This window comes from Bactrocera oleae, chromosome 4, assembly GCF_042242935.1.
Source record: "Bactrocera oleae isolate idBacOlea1 chromosome 4, idBacOlea1, whole genome shotgun sequence".
In the NCBI taxonomy this organism is placed as follows: Eukaryota; Metazoa; Arthropoda; class Insecta; order Diptera; family Tephritidae; genus Bactrocera; species Bactrocera oleae.
This window is the reverse complement of record NC_091538.1, coordinates 9,305,912-9,329,268: the sequence shown is the minus strand read 5'-3', so window position 1 is coordinate 9,329,268 and position 23,357 is coordinate 9,305,912. Positions and strand designations below refer to the sequence as shown.

Genomic DNA, 23,357 nt, shown 5'->3' with positions numbered 1-23,357 from the left:
CAAAGTAGTATGAAGGAGGGTGAGGTGGAAATATTCCGGCACTTTCTTCTCCACTATCCGGCTTTTGCTAGGCTGAGACCAGAAAATTTAGTCGAAACGGATATTGGCCGTCTCAAAAAGTTTAAGCTGTGAAAAACAGAGCTAATGCTGCTAAAAAATTATTACATAACTTTCGAAGTAAGTATGCAAACGACTACGGATATTCTAAGAACCAAAAAAAGCAGTAAACCTAGGCGCAAGATAGCACATCAGATCAACTTTCTGGGTACAAGCCCAGCACAAGTAAAAAAAGACACGTTATGAGCATGTCAACGAAGTTGGGAGAATGAGAGTCGCGGCAGCTGGACGGTCAGTCGTAAATTTAGAGTAGTCGACTTTGACACAAAGCAGCTGCTATTCGGTCACGGATATTTCATAAAGTACCACGACAAAATGGGAATACACAACGACTTGACAGAAACTCGACGCAGAACACATTAAAATAATGTGTGTGATGGCAACGGAAACGCACCGCCGTAGAAGACCTGGTTGGCGCAATACACGCGAACAATTTGATCAGCGTCATGCTGAAGAGCGAAACAAACTAGAGAATCCAGAAATTTGCAGCAAGTTTGTTAGGTAGCAATAAGCGGGACCAGTACACAGACATAAATCTTTCAATGAGAAAAATGAAACGCCACACTGAAGTAATGTAAAAGTGTTTTCAGGGTGGCCGCGGGTTCACTAGAGCGGGGTTTTTTAATAAACTGCAGAGACAGACCAAACAGGCAGCTGAAAAAAAAAAAAAATAACAAAGTTATATTAACGCTAACAAACAACAAAATATGTATTGTACTTTTCTACTACCTCTCTCTTCACCAAATTTGATATGACCTCAAACTAAACATAAATTAAGCATATTTAGTTGGGCTTTCAAGGTATAATATATAAATATATATACGAGTATGTACGAACGTATGCCAGGATATTATTAAAATATAGTACAAATTATTTTAAATCCTCTAACGATATCGTTTCTTTCATCCTATAATTACTTTATTACCAAAAGTGTACTATGTAAGTAAGTCATAGTTCGTAGGACAGCTTGATCAATGTTCAACGTTACTGGTGCGGCACACAAAACTCAGCATTTACAAGTATATTGGCGTCGATTCGTCATGTCTACACCAGTTAGTTCGTTAGTTCACCGCCTCACACAATATGGTAGGGGTAGTGTGCATAATTTGTATATGCTGCCACCCAAATGCAGTTGCCCCGAGAGTATGTTGAAGCTTTTGGTGTTACATAATCGCATTTTACTCATTTAATAATCTGTGAATGTAAACAAATCTTTTGCGAAATAAATTGAAATACTTTTACGTTGCTGTTGCTTTTTAGTGTCGTGAAGGAAATGTGTGTGAGAGAGAGAGAGAGACACACACAAACCGCTAGGCTAAATGTATTTGCTCTTTTATCTTAGATGGCCATTTCCCGTAGACATTGCTAGGTATAAATTGAATTTCTGATTTCATAGAATACTACATAGTTGGCGCGAAGGCAAAAGGAAATGGCAAAGCAGCTGGGAAATGGAAAAGCTACCAAGCCACTAGATATTTTTTTCATTATAGGTTTATTAAATAATTTACAAAGTCAAAGGTTTAAGGGAATGGAGTTTTGCTTGAAGGTAATGAAATTTGCGTACAGCTTAAGCTTAAGCAAGCTGTAACGGTATTAACATAAATATAATATACTTGCAAATTCTCACAACAGCTGCAATATTTAAATGCAAATGTGTGGAAAGAGATTCATTTAAGCGCTTTAGGTTGGCCGACTCAAAAAAGCAGAAATAATTTTTTGTTTGTATACGCCAGTATTGAGAGATGACTACTTCGCTACACGTCTTTTTATTTTCTCTTTTTTTCAAAACCTTTCAACTTAAATTTTGATAATAATCAAGCAGTCACCATACCCAGTTTCCTTGCTTTGAATTATGTTCGTCTCTTTTGTTTGTCCACTTCTTCTGATTCTCGCAAAAGGGTACATTAAGTTAGCCACGAAGTTTCGAAAACCTAAAAGGAAACGGCAGAGACCGCAAAAAAAATATATATATGTATATATATTATATATTAAACAAAATCAGGGTGTTGAGCTGAGTCGGTTAAGCCATGTTCCACTGTCTGTCTGTATATACGCGAACTAGTCTTTCAATTTTTGAGATATACAAATTGACCGATCGCAATCAAGTCCTTATATGGAAAGCTTTTTTATTAGACAAGATAGCTTCGCTTAAATCGGCATAGCTTATTATCTTAAGCAATGCTACAAACTCCAAAAAAATTGTCCAGATCGGACCACTAAAGCATATAACTGCCTTACAAACAAATCGATCAAATTCAAGTTATTTAAGGAAACTTTTTTATTTGTGTAGGGTATAATACTTTCGGTGCAGCCGAAGCTAACATTTGTTTTTTTGGTTTTTGTATTACATTATGTCTTGTCATTTGCGTCCATACTATGTCAGACTAGCCTGTCAAAATCTTTGACATAAACTCATCAAGCCGCAGGCAATCCTTGCACCAGAGTTGTTAACCGAGTAAAAAGGGCTACGACTCAGAAAAAAAGTGCAGTGGCGCACATGATTGAGTATTTTACGCGCTGTCAACTTGCAATAATGTTGCAAATTACAACATATGAAATTATAATATTTCAATTTAGCCTTTTATTGTGTGTTGTTGGGTTGGAAAGCAGACAGCTATGGTAAGGCGGGTAGGAAGCAATTAAATGCATGCATATATATATATGTCAGCCTCGCGTGCAAATTGAAACATCAAAACAGCAATTACATGCACATTATGTACTAGTTATACATATAACCACACATATGCATATACATACAATATATATATATATATATATATATGTAGGTGAGTGTGTCTATTAATACAGCTGCAAAAAAGAAGCGTGTGGCACCTCAGCGCGTGTTAATTATTATTGTGGTGAAGTTAATGATGTCGTGCAACCGCTTACGGTATATTATTTAATTTCTTTGGTTATATACTTAGTGATGAAGTTATAATAATTATGGCCGACAGGTGGTGTGTCGCTGCTGTAATATGTAATTATAAATTATATTTATAAACTACAAAAAATAACCTTTATGAAGACATTTATTTTGAGCTTCAACGTTTAGTTTGTTTAACAGCTATATGCTATATTGTTTCGATCTGAACATTTTGTTTGGATATTATGGCGTTACCTCTGACAATAGTCCGTGCCAAATTTCGTGTAGCTATCTTGTGAAATAAAAAAGTTTTCTATACAAGCATTTTATTTTGATTGGTCAGTTGGTATGGCAGCTTTATGCTATAGTTGTCCGATTTGAAGAATATTTGCGCAAGTTGTAGTTTTGTCTTGGAAAAATTTTTATGCCAAATTTCTTTAAGATATCTCCTCAAATGAAAAAGTTTTTCTCACAAGAACTAGTTTTTTATTGGTCAGTTTGTATGGCAGCTATATGCTATAGTAGTCCGAACTGAACGATTTCTTCGGAGATTATGGCGATGCTTTGGATAATGAACTCTGCCAAATTTCTTGAAGATACCTTGCCAAATAAAAAAGTTTTGCATACAAGCACTTGTTGCCGATTGTTCAGTTTGTATGGCAGCTATATGCTATAGTGGTACGATATCGGCGATTTCGATAAATGAGCAGTTTCTTGTGAAGAAAAGGAAGTGTGCAAAGTTTCAGAACGATATCCCTAAAACTAAGGGACTGACGGACCTGACAGATCATGGAGCTTCGGAAAGCTTTCCTTAGCGAGAAAGCAAGAAAAATTATAGAAAACATAATTGCTTAGTTCTGCAGCTTAAAAAGAGAGCTAAAGAGGAATTGTAATAAACGTTTTGCATGTGAGTCGTCTACTCACCTTTTTAAAAAGTGATGCTATCGCAAAACTAATGAAAATTATATAATATAATATAAGAGATTAGGCTACAAAAACAGCCGGCATAGGTGAACATTTTAAAGTCATCATATCAATCATATCAAAAACAAAATGTTGAATCGATAAATATATATAATAAATGCGACTAACTTTTTTGAAAAGTTTGTGCCATCTTTAGCATTCATCTGCCATTACATTCAACAATAATTATTATAATTATAATTAAATTTTTTTTTTAAATAAAATTCACGCATGTCTACTTGCAGATTTTTGCTAAATATCAACACCTCCGCGCCGCTAACCATCAATTTTTCGCAACAGATCGTGCGCAAGCTTTACTTCAATCAAACAAGTGAGTAGCATAATCAGTTATATTTGGCTACTTTCGGGTAGTTTGTCTGCAAGTTAAGTTACGCATACGCCATGGCGTACATTTGCACACAAATTTAGTTGCATTTAATTTTCACGTCTTGCTGCCACACTACTGTTAATTCTACATTACACAACTCATACTCTGCATTACACGCCATCTCCATCTCTTTACACGCCCTCCGCAACTCCAACACCGCTTGCTCTTGCATGCAATTTAACTGCACTTTCATCACTTTGATGTGCGCATTTGCATTTAACTTTGCCTGCAACGCTCGTCTCCTTTCGTTTATTATGCATTCAACGCTTTACTTTGCCTTCACTTCGCAGTAAATTTATCGCGTTCACTGAAATCGGATCAGCGCATGGTGGTGCTGCCTTGTGCTTTGCGCGGCCACTATGATATCTTTGTGCAGGCTCGTCAGCGCGGCTCTATCAAAATCGAGGCGCATGCCGCACATCCGCAATCCAACTGGCCGCTGCTCAATCGCACGCATCACATACGCATACGCACGCAGAATCTGGTGCGCAATCGTCAAATGATAGTCAAGTGGGACAAGAGGTGAGTGCAACACACTAACTACTACTTACTTATTTACATACGCAATGCTTTAACTGTAAAATATGCATTGATCACTGATTGACTTTCTTCGTTCGGTTGGCTACCGCTCGCCTTGCGTTGCAGTAAATTCGATTTCCATGCGGTACATTACTGCCTGGTGGTGAACACACAGCGGCGCCAATTGAATTTCTGCAACGCCGTCAATGACTACTTCATGAGCGCAACGGCGCGTGAAAATGTTGGTGCGCCAGCCAATTGCTATCCGGGCTCTTTGGTGGACCACATATGGTTAAGACCACCGGAGCGTGCTAAGAAAATTGGTGAGTCATCACATAACGTTGCGTTTGCTTGTAATTGCATTGCAGACACATATCTCATAAACCGCATATATAATATATAATATTTATTACGCACGCAGATGTACGCAACGTCAACATTATCTGTACGGGCGCTCACACGCAACAGCTGCTGCGTGGTGTGCTACCGAATCTCACATATTACTTGGATATATTTGGAGTTCATACACGTCGTCAAAATCTCACCTTTCACATTGCCTCGACACAAGTGGATTATAATCGGACGCATCCGGTTGCGCTGAGCGACAATATGCTGACCATGCGGAAAATATCGGGACTGAATGGCGTGCAGGTCTTTAGTTTTAAAGTGAGTATGAGTCATAAGAAGAGTGATACACGGAAATTTTTTTATTTCATATTAATTTGTTAAGAGTATTAGTACAGAAATTTATTTTCAGTTTGTTATAAAGAAAACGCAGTATATTATGCATTTTAGTGAGGATTCATGTAGCGTTCGATAATAATTTTCCAAAATTTACTCATGTTTCAATAAGCATTTGATCGCATTGTTAAATTATTTATTATAGTATAGCACTAGTAAAAAGAAATCCATTATTTTTGCAATTAATTAAATGTTTTATTCAGCATAGTCAGAATGATGCAATTTAGGTCGAATATGCAACACTTTGTTCGATAACTTGTTACCATTTCGATGACAAACAATCGTTCCCTTCTTGAGACGAATTTTTCACCAACAAACCCGTTCGCCATAGACAGTAATGGCTCGTAATCACTGTTTGCCAGCTCTGGATTATAAAGCGGATGCACAAGAGCCACGCAACCAAGCTCGCGAAACTACTTGCCAGAAGTTCGATGTGCGTGACTTGGCGTATTGCTGACGGAACACAATTTCTATTCTATTGGCCAAAGCTAAGCGCTTCTGAGCATTCGCTTCCTTCAGACAGTTCAGTGGTTGACAGTACAGGTCCGAAATAAGTGTTGGAATATAGTATATAATCCCTAAGTAGTAGATATTTCCCTTTCAATCCCACCAAACACAAAGCAAATATTTCCTAAGCATAAATTTTGACTTTGATTTTGTTTGCGTCGGCAAACCACGATCCGATCACTACCGCTTTCGCTGGATATTGTTGTAAGTGACTCACTTTTCTTACCCAGAAACCGACCGCTTTAGAAATGAAATTTGTGATTCAGCTGGGATTTGCAGATGGAATTACGGTTTATGAGCTTTCCATGCGTTAGCTCGTATGCCACACATACCTCGAGCTTCTTTGGTATCGTGCCTTATTTAACTGGTTTTTAAGGTATTATGTTTAGCTGCTGGACAATCGAAACAGTCGAACTCGACGAAGTCGATATCAATATTTTCGACAATTGGCCCACCAGAGCAGACCAACTGCAACTTTAACATCAAGATTTCATAGACGGTATTGAAAAAAACAGAATCGCACGGCATTGGCTTTTAAGGTAGTACCATAAATACTATTAAATGTTTCTGACGCCGGGCTTGCATGTTCGCCTTTATCGAAGAAGAACTGCAAAATATGGTGAAGAGGATATCTCTTTACTGGTGTGCGTCTTTGACGCAAGCTCAAACATTACTCATTCATTTAGTCAAAAAACTGTCTGTGAAGTTTCTTTAGTACGAAGTCTTATCTTTCTAATGTCATAAAGCGTAAGCTGATTGCGCTTATAGAACGCGTGATAGAGATTATTAAAGCCAGCTATTTCCGAATGCGTCTCTTTTTAGTGACTTGTGTACTGAATTTGTATGGTGGTATTTCGAAATGAATTCCTTTCTGTTGTTTCTATTGATCACTTCCTGTACAAAGTTTATAATATAATATATACAATACACAGGTTCCTGGAAAAGAAACAGCTTTGTCAGCTGCAGCGCTACAGCTGCGCTATCTAATAGTGCCGTGCGGCGGCAGCGAAATCGATATAAAAATACTGCGCAATCGCACACTCATGGGAAATGCGACCGGTATATATAGGCCCACATATATACGTTTATCAGAGGTGTATAAGGGCCAAAGGTATATAGCGCGCTTTACGCCAAGCAACGAGGATGAGACGCTGCGCGCACACAAAGTGGGAGTAAGTAACAGTTGCCATGTCCACAAATTTGAGTTCCATTTATACCAGACATATTTTAATGCTCCCCAACAGCTGGCTGTCACGACAACTGGCATCTTTCAGCATCTGCCCGAGCTGCCGGCTGATATAACCGTTTTTGAGGTGAGCACACGCTGCTCCTTAGCCACTATTGCATGGTACAGTTCGCCGGACAGTCGAACAATAAGGTGTGTATACTAGAGACTAGACTTGATAGTTACAATACAATTTGCACTGCCGTATAACTCATGTATCTTTATCTCTGCAATTAATACTTAAACACAACCTTTTATTTGTTTCTTTATTACATTTGCAACATCATCAACAATGAAAACCACATAATTGGAATGCGCATCTCAATCGACGTTGCGGTCTCAACTACGATATGCAATATGCCATCTAACTACTCGTGCTGCATGAATTTGTATTGCGGTTTTCGTGGCCTGTTTATGCCATAATGCTTTCCGAAATACGCGTTCGCTGTGTGTCGGCCGTGTTGTGGGTGGTGTCGTATCTTCTTCGATCCGTATGGCTGCCTACATCCGTTCGATAACTGTATGTTAATTGCGCATTTGTTTGTGGCATTCAGGTACTGCATAATTGTGTTCAATTTGCCGCAGCGTAATCGCAGCTCCATCGATTACACGAACTACTGCCTCGACTTTGGCAGGCGCGTGGTGCAGCATCCGCTATTTCAATCCATTAAATGCGTCGAACGTTTAAAGAGGTGAGTTGTTTTTTTGCTCATGTTGTATGTAGCGGTAGATCGCTACATAGATACATAGATTGCGGTAGTAAATTATAATCAATTTGAAACACTAATAATTGATATAAGCAGCACTAACCCGAAAACTTGTTTGCCCCACTAAGCAATGTTTTAAAAAGGAACGAAGCCAGCTTGTTTAGACTAGCGCGAATAGGAATTTTTCAGGTGGGTATACTGTCGTCGCTCCTGTGGTCTCTTGTAGCAAATGAGCTTCAGAGAAAATTTTAAGCAAGCGCACTCAAACTGATAGCTTATGCAGGCGACATAGTTAAACTAGTGGGGCATGTGCCTGGACATAATTATTACCGTGATGAATAGCGCTCTAAAAGTCATACACAAATAGGCAATAACGGGTAACCTTTACAAGGTGGTACAAGATCCCGTCATGGAAGCAGCTTGGCTCAACGGGTTACTGTTAACTACTAAGGATCATAGCAAATACCTGTGAGTAATCTCGGGAGCGAAATCAGCCGCAAGATTGGCGACGTTAAGTGAATTTTCCACAAGAACCTTCGGGCATAGTTCGATAAACAGGCAGTCAGTGCATAGAATAGATCACATACACGCACGCTTTATCTGGTAGAGAAGGTTTTAAGTCACACTAAAAGAAGGCGACCCACCAGCGGTACTTTCAACATCTACACAGACGGTATAAAAATTGCTGATGTAGTGCGCGTCGGGTTCAATTGCGCGAAGTAGATCTCAAGCGACCCTTTAAGCTGCCAGTCATGTGGTTAGGAAAGCTGCCGCGATAGCTAATAGCTTAGCATTTATTCTATAAGAAATGCAGCTGTGAAAGATATTATAGCTTCCTTGCAGCCAAGGTTTAAGTTTTTTCTTATTTTTAATTAATAACCAAAACAGTATGGCTACTATTACAACATAAATATATAATTAAAAGCCAAAAACATTTTGACAAGCCGCAATTTAACTGGAACTCCACACTCCTTTCATTACAGCGCTCCACTCGAAACGCATACCATATTCAATCTGACACCAGGTGAAACATACCTCATCTATGTAACGGCGAATCTCAACGAGGGCAGACCGCTGCCATACCAAACACTGCGCATCACAATGGGTCATCGGTGCAGCAATGAACTACTCGATTCGCGAGAGCCCACCACATACTATTGATTGCACGGCCAACGCGGTTCCTCCTCTCCATATCGTGAGAGACAATGGCGAGCAATTAACTAAGACAGAATTGCAATATGCATTTGCTAATGTCTACAAGCATATATTTGTATTCAATTATTTGCAGCTACTGGCCGATTGAGTTCACTCATAAGTGAGCTTTAATGCATGCCAAATGAAAGTCGCACAATTTTGCTTGTAAAATATTTATATACAAAACACCCACATGCATAGCTAGTATATAAGTGAGTATATGTTTACTTCTATTTACATATATATATATATATATATATATATATATATACAAAGTAATTGCCAGTTCAACAAGCTAAGCGCTAAAAGACGTAAGCCTCCGCCATTAAAATATTGCTAAAAATATGTATATGAATATAGTTATTAAAACGCAACATGTATGTTGCCTACATTTAGGCGCGTGGTATACCTAATGGGAAACTATATGAGATCTAATATGTATATGATTTAATTTTTTTTATAAATGATTAGCGTTTATATTATAATATTTTTTGTTTTTGTTCTTATCACCGTTACATCTCAACCTCGCGTAAGATATATATAATATAAAATGCATGTGCTTTTTTGATAAAAAATTATAGACAAGCGCTTTTAGAGGGAATAAATTGAATATCCACACTTTTTTTCTGATGCTTCTACGATAGAAATATTTGTCCAGAATTTCAAATCGACTATTAGTGGTAGAACCTTAGAGCTGTAGAAAGTCGACTAAACTATATATTTTTGCACACTTAAAGCTTTTTGTCAGCTTTAGAAATAGCCTACGGAAAGCGCCTTATTCCATACTTCTAAATATAACATTTCAGAACCTTTTTGAAGATCAATTTTTTTCTGCACATATGTTGAGTGCGCTTGTTATTTTCTGACCAGTTTGATACTATCAGCATGAAGAGCTGAATCGAGCTATGTCCGTCTGGCTGTCTGTATATACGCGACATAGGCTCTCAGTTATCGAGATATCAAACTGAAACTTTGCATATGTCTTTTTCTCCACAAGTGATTGCCGATTTGTCGAAACTGTTGATATGGGACCACTTTGGGGTATAGCTGCCATACAACCAGATCGATAAAAATCAAGTCCTTCAAGGCGAATCTACAATATCTGAGTAAATTGTTCAGATCGGACCACTATAGCATATAGCTGCCATACAAACTGGTCGCTCAAAATCAACATCTTGTATTGAAAACTTTTTTATTTGAGGAGATATCGTTACGAAAATTGGCATGGATTATTGCCCAAGACAACGCTATAACCTCCTTACAAATTGTTTAGAACGGATCACTATTACGTATAGCTGCCATACAAACTGACCGATCCAAATCAAGCGCTTATATGGAAACATTTTTATTTGTGAAGGGTATAATAGCTTCGATGCAACCGTGGTTAACATTTCCTTTTTCTTGTTTTCTGTTAAAGTCCTTCCTCAGCATTTAGCACAGCACTTGAACAGTTCTGTCTCCCAAGTATTGACATATGTACATATATAGATATTCCCACTGGGTAGCCACTACTAGTAATAGCTGCTAAGTTATACAAAACATAATGTAATTTCAGCTAGTTTAGCTTTAGTTATTATATTAGTTAGCTTATTACTTAAAGAGAATCGCAAGTCCACTGCGGTATCGCATACCGTATACCACTTTGCAATCCTAAGTTCAAATTTGATTTGTAAGCCTTAGCTTGGTAAGCAGTCTAGTTTTAGTGAAGGCCTTTGCTATACTTCCTAAGCTTGTAGTGTTAGTTTCTTATTGTGATGTGTTAAGTTTAGCTCTTTATAATGTTGTTGTAATATTGTAATTTTGTTAAGCATATTTTATATACATATGTATGTGTGTGTTATGTTGCTCTGTGAAAGGTTTAAGTTCTTTTTTTTTTACGTAATTAAACTAAACTAAAACACAACTTAGTAACTTAAACTTAAAATCCGATAATCATGCATTAAAAACAAAAATATATATATATATATATTAAAAAAATACAACAATTAAAAAAAGTTTAAAAGAATATACAAAAACAAAATGCATTCGTACGCCATAAAATTAAAGTGAAATCCTCGCGCCGCACACATTGACAATAACTTGTTCATATATTTGCTAAAATTTGCACATTTATCCAACGTATATAAACCCTAAATATATACATGCGTACATAGCAATATGTATATACTTATATACATAAGTAAATATTATTTCCATAATCGAAGCAGCTTACGTATGAATAACTGTGTATTTACCAGCATTTACCCAACCGCCGTAGTCATTCGATTATCTGCTGAAACTGCCAAACAACAAAAAAGAAAAATAAATAAAAAATAAATATAAAAAAAATTATCATAAATAACTATTCATACATATAAACATGTAACAAGTCTATATGTATGCGGAACGTAACTATTTAGATGGAGTTTGATCGCATTAACGCAATTTTCCTGTGCCCGTCCTCTCGAAAATGCTAAATAATTCATAATAATCAATCAATTACAAGCGACACTTTGGTGTTTCTATGCAATAATAAAAATAAAACGATTTAATGAAGACGAATTATGGTTTTATTTATGTATGGCGTTCGGGAAGTTTATCTAGTGCAAGCGTTACTTTAGGATGTTGTATACACTGGAGTTGAATGAAGAAAAAAATCTGAACTGTCAACTCAAACCCCGATGAAATGATCCAACCGCAAGCGGATACACTTTTAAAGGTTTATGAGATATATACAATACAACCTTTTAGAGCGCGAGATCACGTGAACTTTTTAAAAAAATTTTAATGACATATGCGCCTTCATTCTTTGATGTCCAGTATCAACTTAATTATACAGGTTTGTATCTTAATTTACAGACTCATTATAGCTTAAAGGGTTTCGTTACTTAATAGGTTTTCGTTTAACGGCATTTGGTGGACGACGGATTTCGTCCATTGTCAAGTAACACGTTTACCAAGTTTCAACAAAATATCTCTATTATTACTAATTCCTAGCCTAGACCGGCAGACAGACATATAACCGGAATTTGTTTTGTCTTGTCATCTTCAAAGTTTTGATAGATATATTTAGCTCTACATCTATTTCGGAGAATCCCAGATATGCAGCTTTCTTTAATATATAATAGACCTCAACAAGACGGCAATCTCTAAAATTTCAGGAAAGTTTTCTCTTGAGGTCTGCGAAAGCATAGGTTATCGTAGCAAAATGCACAGTCTACTTGGATATATGAACTAATTACACTACGTTAGAGATATGAACTAAATCCCATGATGCTAAAACACTGCTTGCATATAATAATGTTTCTGTAAAGTACCGAGAGTGTAAGATCTATCAGAGTTTGTACAGATTTTTCAACCGTCTGTTTTATTTATTAATTTTTTTTTTTATGAAATAAGCTGATGGGTTTAACAAATGGTTGAACGAAAGTGTACTTGCTGTAGATGCTGTCATAAGGGATATTAGTGTTTACTTATAATCTGATATGAAAATCTAGTGGAAACATGACCAGTTTTGAATTCTTATACAGTGGCGTAATATTCTTGGAACAGAATTTAACTTTGCGATTACATAGTAACAGCACTTCAATATTTCGAGAAAGAACCAATTGGGGGAAAAATTTCCACCATATGAATATATATAATAATAACCCATCTTCGATAGTTTAGTTTCATTTGAAAAAGTCACAAAGTGAACAATTTTTAATGCGACGATTTCAATCATGATTCTTAGTTAGGCATAACCGAAATTGCCGTAACAACTAATTATTAACACACTGCGAATATTTTGATATTTACACAAACATATAACGTTTTAGTACGAATGTATAATCCATAATCCATTATAATTATTGATTTTCATTTCCCGACATTTAACGTTTCCAATTAAAATGCAATTCTTTACCTGAACAACTGAATGCATGTGAAAATGTTTGAAAAACCAAAACTCGGAAATTACACGTTTCAAAACCGACAACAAATGCTACCGCTAGCTGTCAATGATACACTACATGACCGAGGCAATCGAACTGACCGCAATAACAGCAGCACGAGCATCGCCGCCTTTTGCCGCTGCCGAGTTAAGCGAAATTCCAATTACCATCAACTCATTTCGGTGCAAAACATTTTGTGATTAATTTCGCCAATTTTCGCCGAGCGCATCAAAACATGCAAATGTAATGGATCCTTGATATGGCCGCAAATGGAAATGCCTTTTGGTTGGGTGATGTCGGTCACACTAATTATTATTACGATATTACTTTTACATAACAGCAATGTAGATTTCTACCATATGTATTTATGTCGCTATTTATAAAATACTGTGTACTCTATGTGGTCTCGGCTGTTCGGTTATGTGATAAACGATTTATGGTAGGCGTAAAAAAAGGACAAAAGGAAAGCGCAAATGCAATGTGTGAATGGAATTACATGCTTATTTGGCTCAACAGCCACCAATAAGCAGCAATTTAATGGCACTAATGTTGGCATGAGTTTCCGAGATTCTTTACTATCCGATCAACTGCACCGGCTTGCTTTGAGATTCAGTGTACACACGTTCCATAGTATTAATGACGCGTTCGCTTTCTTCGTGCATTCTACTAGGAATTGGATGGCTTTACTTCACGAGAACTTGACTAGCACATTGCTATTATTAGTTCTTGTGGAGTGAAAAGATATTTTTAGTGCAAAAGCTCCAATAAGCTCTTCGCCGTCAGTAAGATAAGCCTTTACATGCTTCTTAGGGTTTTAGCTGGTCATTGCATTAGCGGCGTCCACGTGGTACCTTTCAGAGACTTACCGCTTGCCTGTTGTAGAAGCTGTTTGTAAGAAAATCGGTTAGAAATGTCTCAACACTTCTTGCTTGATCGATGTTTAAATAGCTCAGAGCTCACACTTTCCCATACATTTCGCTGCGCTGTTGGTAATAGAAATAAAAGGCCTCAGCAGATGTAGCCACAAAGCGCTTTGTCGGCTGAAAATATTTGCTTATAGTGGTTCTTTTGCTGGCTTTACAAAGCACTGTATATAGTGTAGTGCAAGTGCGTTTCCCATCTTGAAGATCAACGAACCCAAACTAACCTAAACTGTAAGTATTAGCCGCATATGCCTTTCTTACGTATAGACGACTCAGACTGTTTATCAAAGCTAACGTTAGCGGGAATTTGAAGTTGGAATCCGAAGGAACTGCCTAGCAGTGGAATTTTACAACAACGAAAAACTGAAGTTGCTATTAAATTGACGAAGAGTGTCTTCCCAGCAACGGCGCTACATATTTATTCTCTCCCCTGCTAGACTTTATTATTCTGCTGTATTTACACTTTACTATATTTTATTTTATTCTGCAGATTTTCCTAACTTTTCCATAAACAATTAGTATTGTGGGCGAAAAGACTAATTAAATCGAATGAAAAAAGATAAGCGAGCAACTATTAAGGCATATTTCTATATTAATCCTGATTATGTCAAAAAACACTGATAAATTAAAGCACTACTTTTGACAGTAATTGTGCCAAGAATGACTGATAAAGTGACACAAGCGACTCTAAAGAGCCGACGTCATAAAGTTATGGAGCAGCTAAGCATCTGTATGGCATATTTATATTAAAATGCCACGAATTTATTTTAGTCGACAACTACCGCTTGGTTGTAACGGTGCTTTTTATTGTACGGATAAAATCAGCATTCGCGTCGAAAAATTGTCGAATTTGTTTTTATTTTAAATGTTCAAAACTGGTATTAAATTTAGGTTAATGAATAAGGGGAAAAATTTTTTTATGAAGATCTGGATTTTGAACAATCTGTGCTATAGGGGTTCGATGCGAACATTTCAATCGGATTTTGTACCGTCTGACAATAATCTGTGCCAAATATCGTGAAAATATCTCGTCAAATAAAAATATTTTCCTTGACTTGATTTTGATCGGTCAGTGCGTTTGACAGCTATATCCTATTTATAGAAATTCGAACTAAACAATATGTTCGGAATAATCTGTTTGAAGATCCATGTCAAATTTCGTAAAGATATGTATCTTTTCAAATATAGAAATTTTCCATATAAAGATTTCAATGTGAACGATCAGTTTGTTTGGCAACTATAAGCTGTAGTGGTTCAATCTGAACAATATATTTGAAGATTACAGCATTTTTCTGGAAAATAGTCCATGCCAAATTTGCCGAGTGTTATCTTATCAAACAAAAAAAGTTTCCATACAACGACTTGATTCCGCTCGGTCAGTTTGTATGGCAACTATATGCTATAGTGGTCCCATATCGGCGGTTTCGTCAATTGAGCAGCTTCTTGGAAAGAAAAGCACGTATGCAAAATCTCAGATCCATTGCTCAAAATCTGAGTGACTAGTTCACCTATATAGATGAACATGGCTAAAACGAGTAAACACGCCACGCTAATCATTTATAAAGTATGTTTTTTTAGACAAGTGATTTTCAAGAAGAACTAAAATGCGAATAATTTCATGTTTTGGTCCAAAAAAAAAATTTTTTTTTTTGTAAAGATACGGGCTTCCTTGTTGTTTCTACTACTGAAAAATATGCGCGCTTGCTTTGACAAAGGCCACCTCACTATTAGCTAGTTCCAACCATTACGGTTTTATTAAGTCCTTATTTCACTGACATTGTAAAGTAAGTAATATCATCCTAACCAATGTGTTGTTTAACTCTTTTCATATTTTCGAAATAACAATTCACACAAAACCGGTAGTTTTATGGTAACCTCTTAGTAAACTACTAATTAGCGATACTTGATTCCCTATACAAAATATGGCATTCGTAGTTGAAAATCGTAAATTCATTGACAACGTCGTACGTCACGCCAAAAATACGCTCAATGTAAGCGGAGAGCAGTTATTTGCTAGTAATGTAGATGTGGCTGTGGAGTATGGCTACAACAGAAATATCACTGAAGAGTTTAGCAGGGCGACATTTCTCGGCATATTAAAGGAGGATCTGATCCAGCTAACTGCCACCGAGCGTATTTCATTCACAACCGTTATGTCGTTGTTGCTGATTATATCGTTATGTGGCAACATCTGCTCGTTGCATGCAAACATGCGACGTCAAATTCGTCCGTTTTTTCGTGCTTGCCTCATATCGTTGGCGTTTAGCGATTTGATTAACACTACCTTTCTCACAGCGGCCTATTTGAGTCAAATATCACAGGAATTTGTGCAAGTTTGGGTAAGTAAGCTACTGCATATATGATTTAGTTTGAACGACTTGTTAGCGCTAGAAATAAAAGTGTTGCTTTTAATGATAGTATATCGTTACTACATTCGATTTTTCAGATTCTCGGTCGCGGCATGTGTCATGTGGTGCCATTCATCACCAATGCTGCGATTTTGGTGAGCTCCATAACGCTTGTCGGCATAGCAATGGATCGTTATTTTGCCGTCATGCGTGCGGTAATTAGTTTTTGGAATCCGGGTGTCATTTTCTGTGTGCTCAGCATGCTCAGCCTATGGGTAGCGGCCATTGGCGCATCGTGGCCAGTGTTTCGCGTCTATGAATTATACCCCGTTAAGATACTAACGAGGCAAATTATTCCTATACCCGACAACACTACAATTGCCAGTGTCGACTCAGCTACTGTAACAACAGCAACAACAACAGCAGAATCTGGAACAGCCATGTCAACGTTATATGAAACCGCTGCCGAAGCAGTTACAACCAAAGCTTGGAAACAACAGACCGCCAACAACAATCAGTCTTACGCGCTGCTGATAACGACTGAGCTGGTGATGATGTGCATATCCAATCAGGTGAGTATGCGTTTGATTTGCAAGCGTTTCGATTTTTGTGTATGTGTGCGAAAGAATAGTGGCGTGTTGCGTTAGGTCGTTTGTGTGAGCTGTGTCGACTGACGCCGCCGTGCACCCGAAATGCGCAGTCATCTTCGCTGCTCATTGCTGGCACTCACGCTGCCACACATGTATCTATGTAATGGATGTATGTATGTTGGTAGAAATGTATACACAACTGTCATTTTGCCGGCGAATTCGTTTGACTGCTCTAATTAGTGCTACCGACGACAAACGAGGCGGTCACGCGTCAACCCCAGACACAATACTTTGTGAAAATGTACGACAATAACCGAGATGCCAAGGTATCGACTTTATTTAGTATGGTTCTGTCGACTATCAATTTTTTCGAGTTTATCTCAATGCTGATAAAAACGATATTGTTTATTATCAATATTAGTTAGTCGTATGAAAATTTAAATGAGTTGGCTCTATATATACATATTTATATATACCTTTCTGTGCGGACGTCTACGTAAATAGTGATTGTGTACGTATACTTACCATATATAGGGAACTCTATTGTCAATTTATTTATTGATTATGTGATGAGCACCTAAAAGCAAGTCAAGATTAGAAATGTTTTCAGCGATTTTGAGCGGTCAGTTCGAATGACAAGTATATCGGTGGTTCTGAACAATATGCTCGGAGATTGTATGATAATTTATGCCAAATTTCGTGAAGATATCTTGTAAAGTAAAAAAGTTTTCCACACAAGAACTTGATTTTGAACGAACAGTTTCTATGGCAGCTATATCCTATAGGAGAAGAATAACGGCGGTGCTGCCAAATGAGCCGACCCTTGGGGAGAAAAAGACGTGTGCAAAACTTCAGAGCAATATCTCAAAAACTGAGCGACTAGTTCGTGTATATAATGACAGAAAGTCGGGCAAATGTGGCTAATTCGACTCAGCTTGTCAGACAGAAACTACTCAGCTAGGCATTTAATAAAATCAAATTAACGGCTAAACTTAGACATTTATGCTGAAAGTATTTATCATAAGCCGTTAATTGGATTTGAGTCGGGCCTAAGCGCTGGCTTTCCAAAATGGATAGCGTAAATTCAACCGATGTCTGGTTGAAAAAGCCAGTTATTACCATACAATTTTTGGCCCAAAACATATAGGTTAGGTTAGGTTGGGTCGCAGGGTTGCTCCTAAACAATAGATCTCACTTGTTTGTGCAGATGTTTGTGTTACTCATAAGCTCATAAAATTTCTTCCTCATAGATCGGCGAAGCATTTTGAGCTTAACACAAATTTGTTAAAACAGTTAATATCAATCCCAAACCACTTCGCTGAGTTCGCCGAAGGTATTTTTAACGAGATATTTCAATCTCAGTCTGGCAAAAGTCGGGCATTAGGGGCCAAAGTGCTTCTTCCATACAACTCTGGCAAAGAGCGTCCTATATAATATTTAGCCACACCATTTTTGAACCTATTGGACAGTGTCCAGTTAGAACATCTAGAATTGCGGTGAGATTGACTTTGCTAAGACCAAGTACTTCGGAGGAGTTCTTATGGTAGCAGCTCAAATCATAATAGATCAGCCATCATTATTGCGCTTACGACGCGTTGCCAGAGGGGTCCCAAAATCGTGTCATGACATATGGTAACTCTGCTAACCCTAAGGGCCATTTAATCCAACCTTTTGTCATGCGAAAATTTCAAAATTCAGAAGTTCAAATTTTATATTTTTCTACATATGCCAAAGGGCTAAACAGTGACTCGGAAAGAGTTTTGGAACTTTATTATTATTTAGCAAAAATTTCAAGGTCCGGTCTTAAACAAAAACAAGTTAAACGGGTTAACAAGAAGCCAGATACTCTTACTGCTGACAGATTACACTTCAAAAAATAATGCTTGTTCTCACTTTCTATCTTTACAGTCATCTATTGCCATGTACTACTTCGCAATATTCGCCATCATTTTCGTGCCCACAATAATTGCTTTTATATGGATTAACTCAGTGATTGCCAAGCAATTGTGGAAACGTCGTCATACCGTTGCTACTGTCAGCAAGACGCAGCGTAAAAGTTGGTGGCGGCACCTCTCCTGCAGGTGCTTGAGTAAATTTGAAGACGTTGAGCAGAACTTAAAGGAGCAACCAGTCGACGCAAGCGAACAACCACGCAGTTGCGCTAATATTTCAAGTGGAGTTGGCACTAGCACGATGGATACTTGCATCAAAATACCACAACCAATTCAGTCGAGCGTAACCAGCATTGAACAGTTCATTTTGCCAAGGAACGCTGCAAGTTCTGCATCTACAACTAAGTACAGCAATAGCAATGAACGTGCAACACGTCATATACGCATGTTTAGCGTAATCATTACGTTAATTACCGGGTTTCTCTTTTTGCGTTCGCCCACCTGGATTTTTCTGCTACTGCGCATAAGTGGCATCTATACGGGTCAACGTCCAATAGTTTTGCATTACTGTTTCGGCATTCTCAATATAACCAATTCCATGCTGAATCCCTTCTTTTACACCTTTCTAACGGAGACAATAAAATGTGCGCACATTATTAAGGCGACTATCGGCTGCGGCTTTTGCAGTTTTCGATTGCGGCAGCAAAGCAAACAGCATGTCGCTACGTCTCCAACGGCCGGCTCTGTGGCTTTGGGAATGGATGGTTGTACAAATTTGAAGGCGCCGACTTGCACGTGTTGTGGTAGCTTCGGTGTAAGTAAAATGGCCGCACTTGCTCGAACTTTGTGTTGCAAGCCTTCTGCGCGCAAAAGTAGCGGTATTACCAATCTAAGAATTCAATCGTTAGTTGATAAACCGAACGGCGACAACGAGTCACTTGGCAACGAGCGGGATGAAGGTGTCGATTGTAGCGATGCTAACTGTAATAGCAATGGCGAGGGTGACACCGTGAATGCGGCTCAATAAACCGGTCTAAAACTGTGGAACGTATTCAATTTATGTACTAAATGAATTTTAATTGAAAATATTTAGCACATCAAAACATTTGAAATAAAATAGTGCAGTGTATTTACCACATTTTTACATTTAGTTCTCCGTTGTCCTCTAGCGCTTTAGCGTTAGATGTATGGAGCTCGCGTGAGTTCGACAACTGCTAACTGAGGTTAAAACATCCCGGATTGATACTAGCCGTCTTAACAAATTTGTGTTAAGCTCAAAAGGCATCGTCGATCTATGGTATAACTAAGAGTCTGGTGTTTCATATCTAGTAGTTTTGGATGATATACAAGTAAAGGACGAGCGTTAACAGCTTTCTAAGTGGGACCGTAACAAAGCTTTGGTGCAAGAAACTGCTCATTAGCCTAAGCTAACCTAATCTATATTTAATTTTGACAGGAATGGCGTTTTAATGATAACTGTCAAATAAGCCTGACGGAACAATAATCTACTCCATTAAAAAAGAGGAAAGCGTAGATTTTTACTTTTTTTGTATCTGAGTTACTATTTCGATATTTCGATTTTGCAGTCTAACTTCGAAAAACGGAGAACTCTCTTTTTCAATTATGACTCAAACTTTCGAAAAAAAATTGGTTTTGTTCAATACCCAATACGTTTCTGACGTATATTGTTGCTATATTCTGTCATCTAAATCTATAATAATATTGTTATCTAGAGTGCATGCTTAAGTGTATAAGAGATAACACTTATCTGTCAGAAACCTGCACTAATAAATCTGTTAACAGCTGTTACTATTACGTTAAGCGATTATTATTTGATAGTAAATTTATCAACAATTAATTAGCAATTATTTTTGATAACGAAAACAATCAAACAGATAATGCGATTTGGAAAAGATGTAGCTGCGCAAAAATTGCGGACGGTACAACCGAGCGCCTGGTGTGCGTGCTCACTACCATCTTCGATTCGCCGTTTCTTTGCTCGCTATTTTGTTTTTAAACCAATTTTACCTGTTCTACAATACTCGTATAACAAATTACTCACAAAAAGACCCAATTACGTCGCATATTCTCTTCCAAGTCGTCAATCGTCTCGGGCTTTGCTCAGCGTTATCAAATCGCACAATCTTTGAGGCCCACGACGCGAGATAATGCTCTCACCAAAATTTTCATTCAATAAATTGATTGTTCCGCACATCGCCAAAGGTCGTTCACATCAACATGCTCCAATTCAGGCACGTTAAAAGTCATTAATCATGGCTCTGTAACGTTCCCCATTGACTGTAACAATATGAACGTTTTAATTTTTGAAGCTTATGACTTTATAGGTGTTTTTAGATATATACGTCTTAAAGTTAAGATGTTAGCAAAATGTTATTTGTGGTGGGAAGCGGAATTTCTCTACCCAATAAAGATGCGTCAGCACACATTTTATTAGCGCAGGGTTGCAAAGCAAGTGTTATCATTTTTATCTACCACATTCGGAAAATGGTTTTTAAATAAATAATGCGTAGCAACCGTAAACTTACAGTAATGTATATCGCTACAGATATGTGCAGTTGGGTATAAACACTGAGAGTAAACGCAAAGAAATATTCATGCAACTAAAATCGCTCTACATGAAGCATTTTGTTGTTGTAAGTAAATTCTAAACTGCGAAAGCGATTGCCAGTGCAGCAAAGTGGCAGAGTATCGCCAATAAACCAACACCGTAAAGGGTGCCAGTTACTTATTTATGCAAGTAGAACTTGTGTTAATAAAGATGGCTGAAACTGTGTCGGATTTGTACGAGGGTGCAAAAGTTTGGCAAGTCACAGCAAGTACAAATAGTTTTAGTTAAGCCACGCACAACACTTATGATCGCATATACAAAACAACATTAAACACTTGCAAGCGACACAGCATAAACTCTCGCAAAGATTGAATGGGTAATCTGTAAAGAGAGTATACCGTAAACTACGCTCTATTGGGTATGAATTAGTCTTCAAGACATACTCGTAGCTTTAGCTTAGAATGAGCTATCAATTAGTCCCTAACGAGAATAGTTTTAGGATATAGTTGAAGATAGCTTAATTTAAACTGTGTTAATATTTATCTTCAATGCTAATATATACAAGATATTACTAAATTTGTACGATTTTTTACGGCTAGCCCTAGGTGACCATATTTGTGCCGGCAAAATCTGGGACGGTTTTTTTTAATTATCGATTTTTTCCATATTATAATTCACTGAAAATCGAGAATAAGTGAGAGAGCAACAAAATTTTATTCAATGCACTCTTTTTTGTTTTATTTCAAAGCACGGGATGCCCGGAACGCTTAACTCAAAAGCCGGCCTAACCGGGACGAATGGTCAGCAAAAACTAGCCTCTCTTTGTAGGCTTTCGGGTTCAAGCGAGCACAATTAGACTCTTCATAGCACATGCTCAAATGAAAGGGAAGCGTTCGTTCCAGATAAAAAGTTAAAAAATGCCATTAGTCACATGTTTCTTTGCGACTAAACGCGGACTCAATCGGAACTCGTGCATTTTTTGTAGGGTGAATTCTCATATATTTTGATGCAATATATTGTACGAATATATGATGCGGATGAGTTTAAGTACTTGTTTTCGCACAATCCACTAGAGTGAAATCCAAGAAGTTCGGTGCAACATTGCAAACATTTGTCACCGGTATAGCTTAGAGATATATTGTAGAATATGGAGACCAAAATGCGATACTAAGCGCATATTTATGTGTGTACATAGCTATTTACATATGTAGACTTGTGAGCAAGCATTTTGCACGTGAATAACGGAACATCAATATTGCCACAACTAACTTTCGCTTGCGCTTTTAAATGACACTATCGAGGAAAGTCGGTTTAAAGTCAATTGCAGCGACATCAGCTTAAGGGCATAGTTGCAGCAGCAGTTAGTAATAAAGACACTAGAAAGTTCGAAAGTAGGTGAACGGTGTCGAGCGGAATTTATCAATTGAAGTATCAAATGTAAAGTAATATTTTACAAAATAACTTTTTTAATAGACAGCTTTCTACTCTTCTTGGTCAGGCAGGTTTTGCTATGTGTTTAGTGGGATTGCCAAGAAATTATCTCTTATGAGCTGCTTTCCTACGGCCAAACTCTTAATTTAAATCGCTACTCTCATCAGTTGAACCGTCTGAAGGAAGCAAACGCCCAGAAGCGGTCAGCTTAGGACAACGCCAGGCCACACACAGCCTTAGTGACTCGCCAGAAATGTCGGGAGCTTGGTGGGGCGGTTCCACTTTATAGTTCTGACCTGGCAACAAGTAATTACTATCAGTACCCATCTATGGCGAATGATTTGGCTGTTGAGAATCTCACTTCAAGAGAAGCTTGTGAAAATCGACGGCCCCATGTGTTTACCAGTAGAGACTAGGGTTTCTATGAGAGTGGCATTATGAAATTTCCTTACATAGGCAACAAGTTATC

The 23,357-nt window shown here is 37.7% G+C and overlaps 2 protein-coding genes across 2 annotated transcripts in view; both read left to right on the top strand.

Moving 5' to 3' along the window:
- The window catches only part of nord, a 41,005-nt gene extending 29,244 nt beyond the window's left edge, over window positions 1–11,761 (top strand). The window contains exons 3-10 of the mRNA XM_070108372.1: window positions 4,189–4,274; window positions 4,622–4,853; window positions 4,977–5,173; window positions 5,272–5,516; window positions 7,031–7,270; window positions 7,343–7,476; window positions 7,878–8,015; window positions 9,014–11,761. Of these exons, the coding sequence (XP_069964473.1) occupies window positions 4,189–4,274; window positions 4,622–4,853; window positions 4,977–5,173; window positions 5,272–5,516; window positions 7,031–7,270; window positions 7,343–7,476; window positions 7,878–8,015; window positions 9,014–9,191 (1,450 nt within the window). The 3' untranslated portion in view covers window positions 9,192–11,761. The remainder of the gene's footprint in view (window positions 1–4,188; window positions 4,275–4,621; window positions 4,854–4,976; window positions 5,174–5,271; window positions 5,517–7,030; window positions 7,271–7,342; window positions 7,477–7,877; window positions 8,016–9,013) is intronic.
- Window positions 11,762–15,762: 4,001 nt separating this feature from the next.
- On the top strand, window positions 15,763–20,007 carry LOC106614135 (uncharacterized). The gene is made up of 3 exons (XM_036375160.2): window positions 15,763–16,397; window positions 16,505–16,978; window positions 18,905–20,007. Exons 1-3 carry the CDS (start codon window positions 15,981–15,983, stop codon window positions 19,913–19,915), a joined length of 1,902 nt encoding a protein of 633 aa, XP_036231053.2. The 5' UTR covers window positions 15,763–15,980; the 3' UTR covers window positions 19,916–20,007.
- The last annotated feature ends 3,350 nt before the right edge of the window (window positions 20,008–23,357 follow it).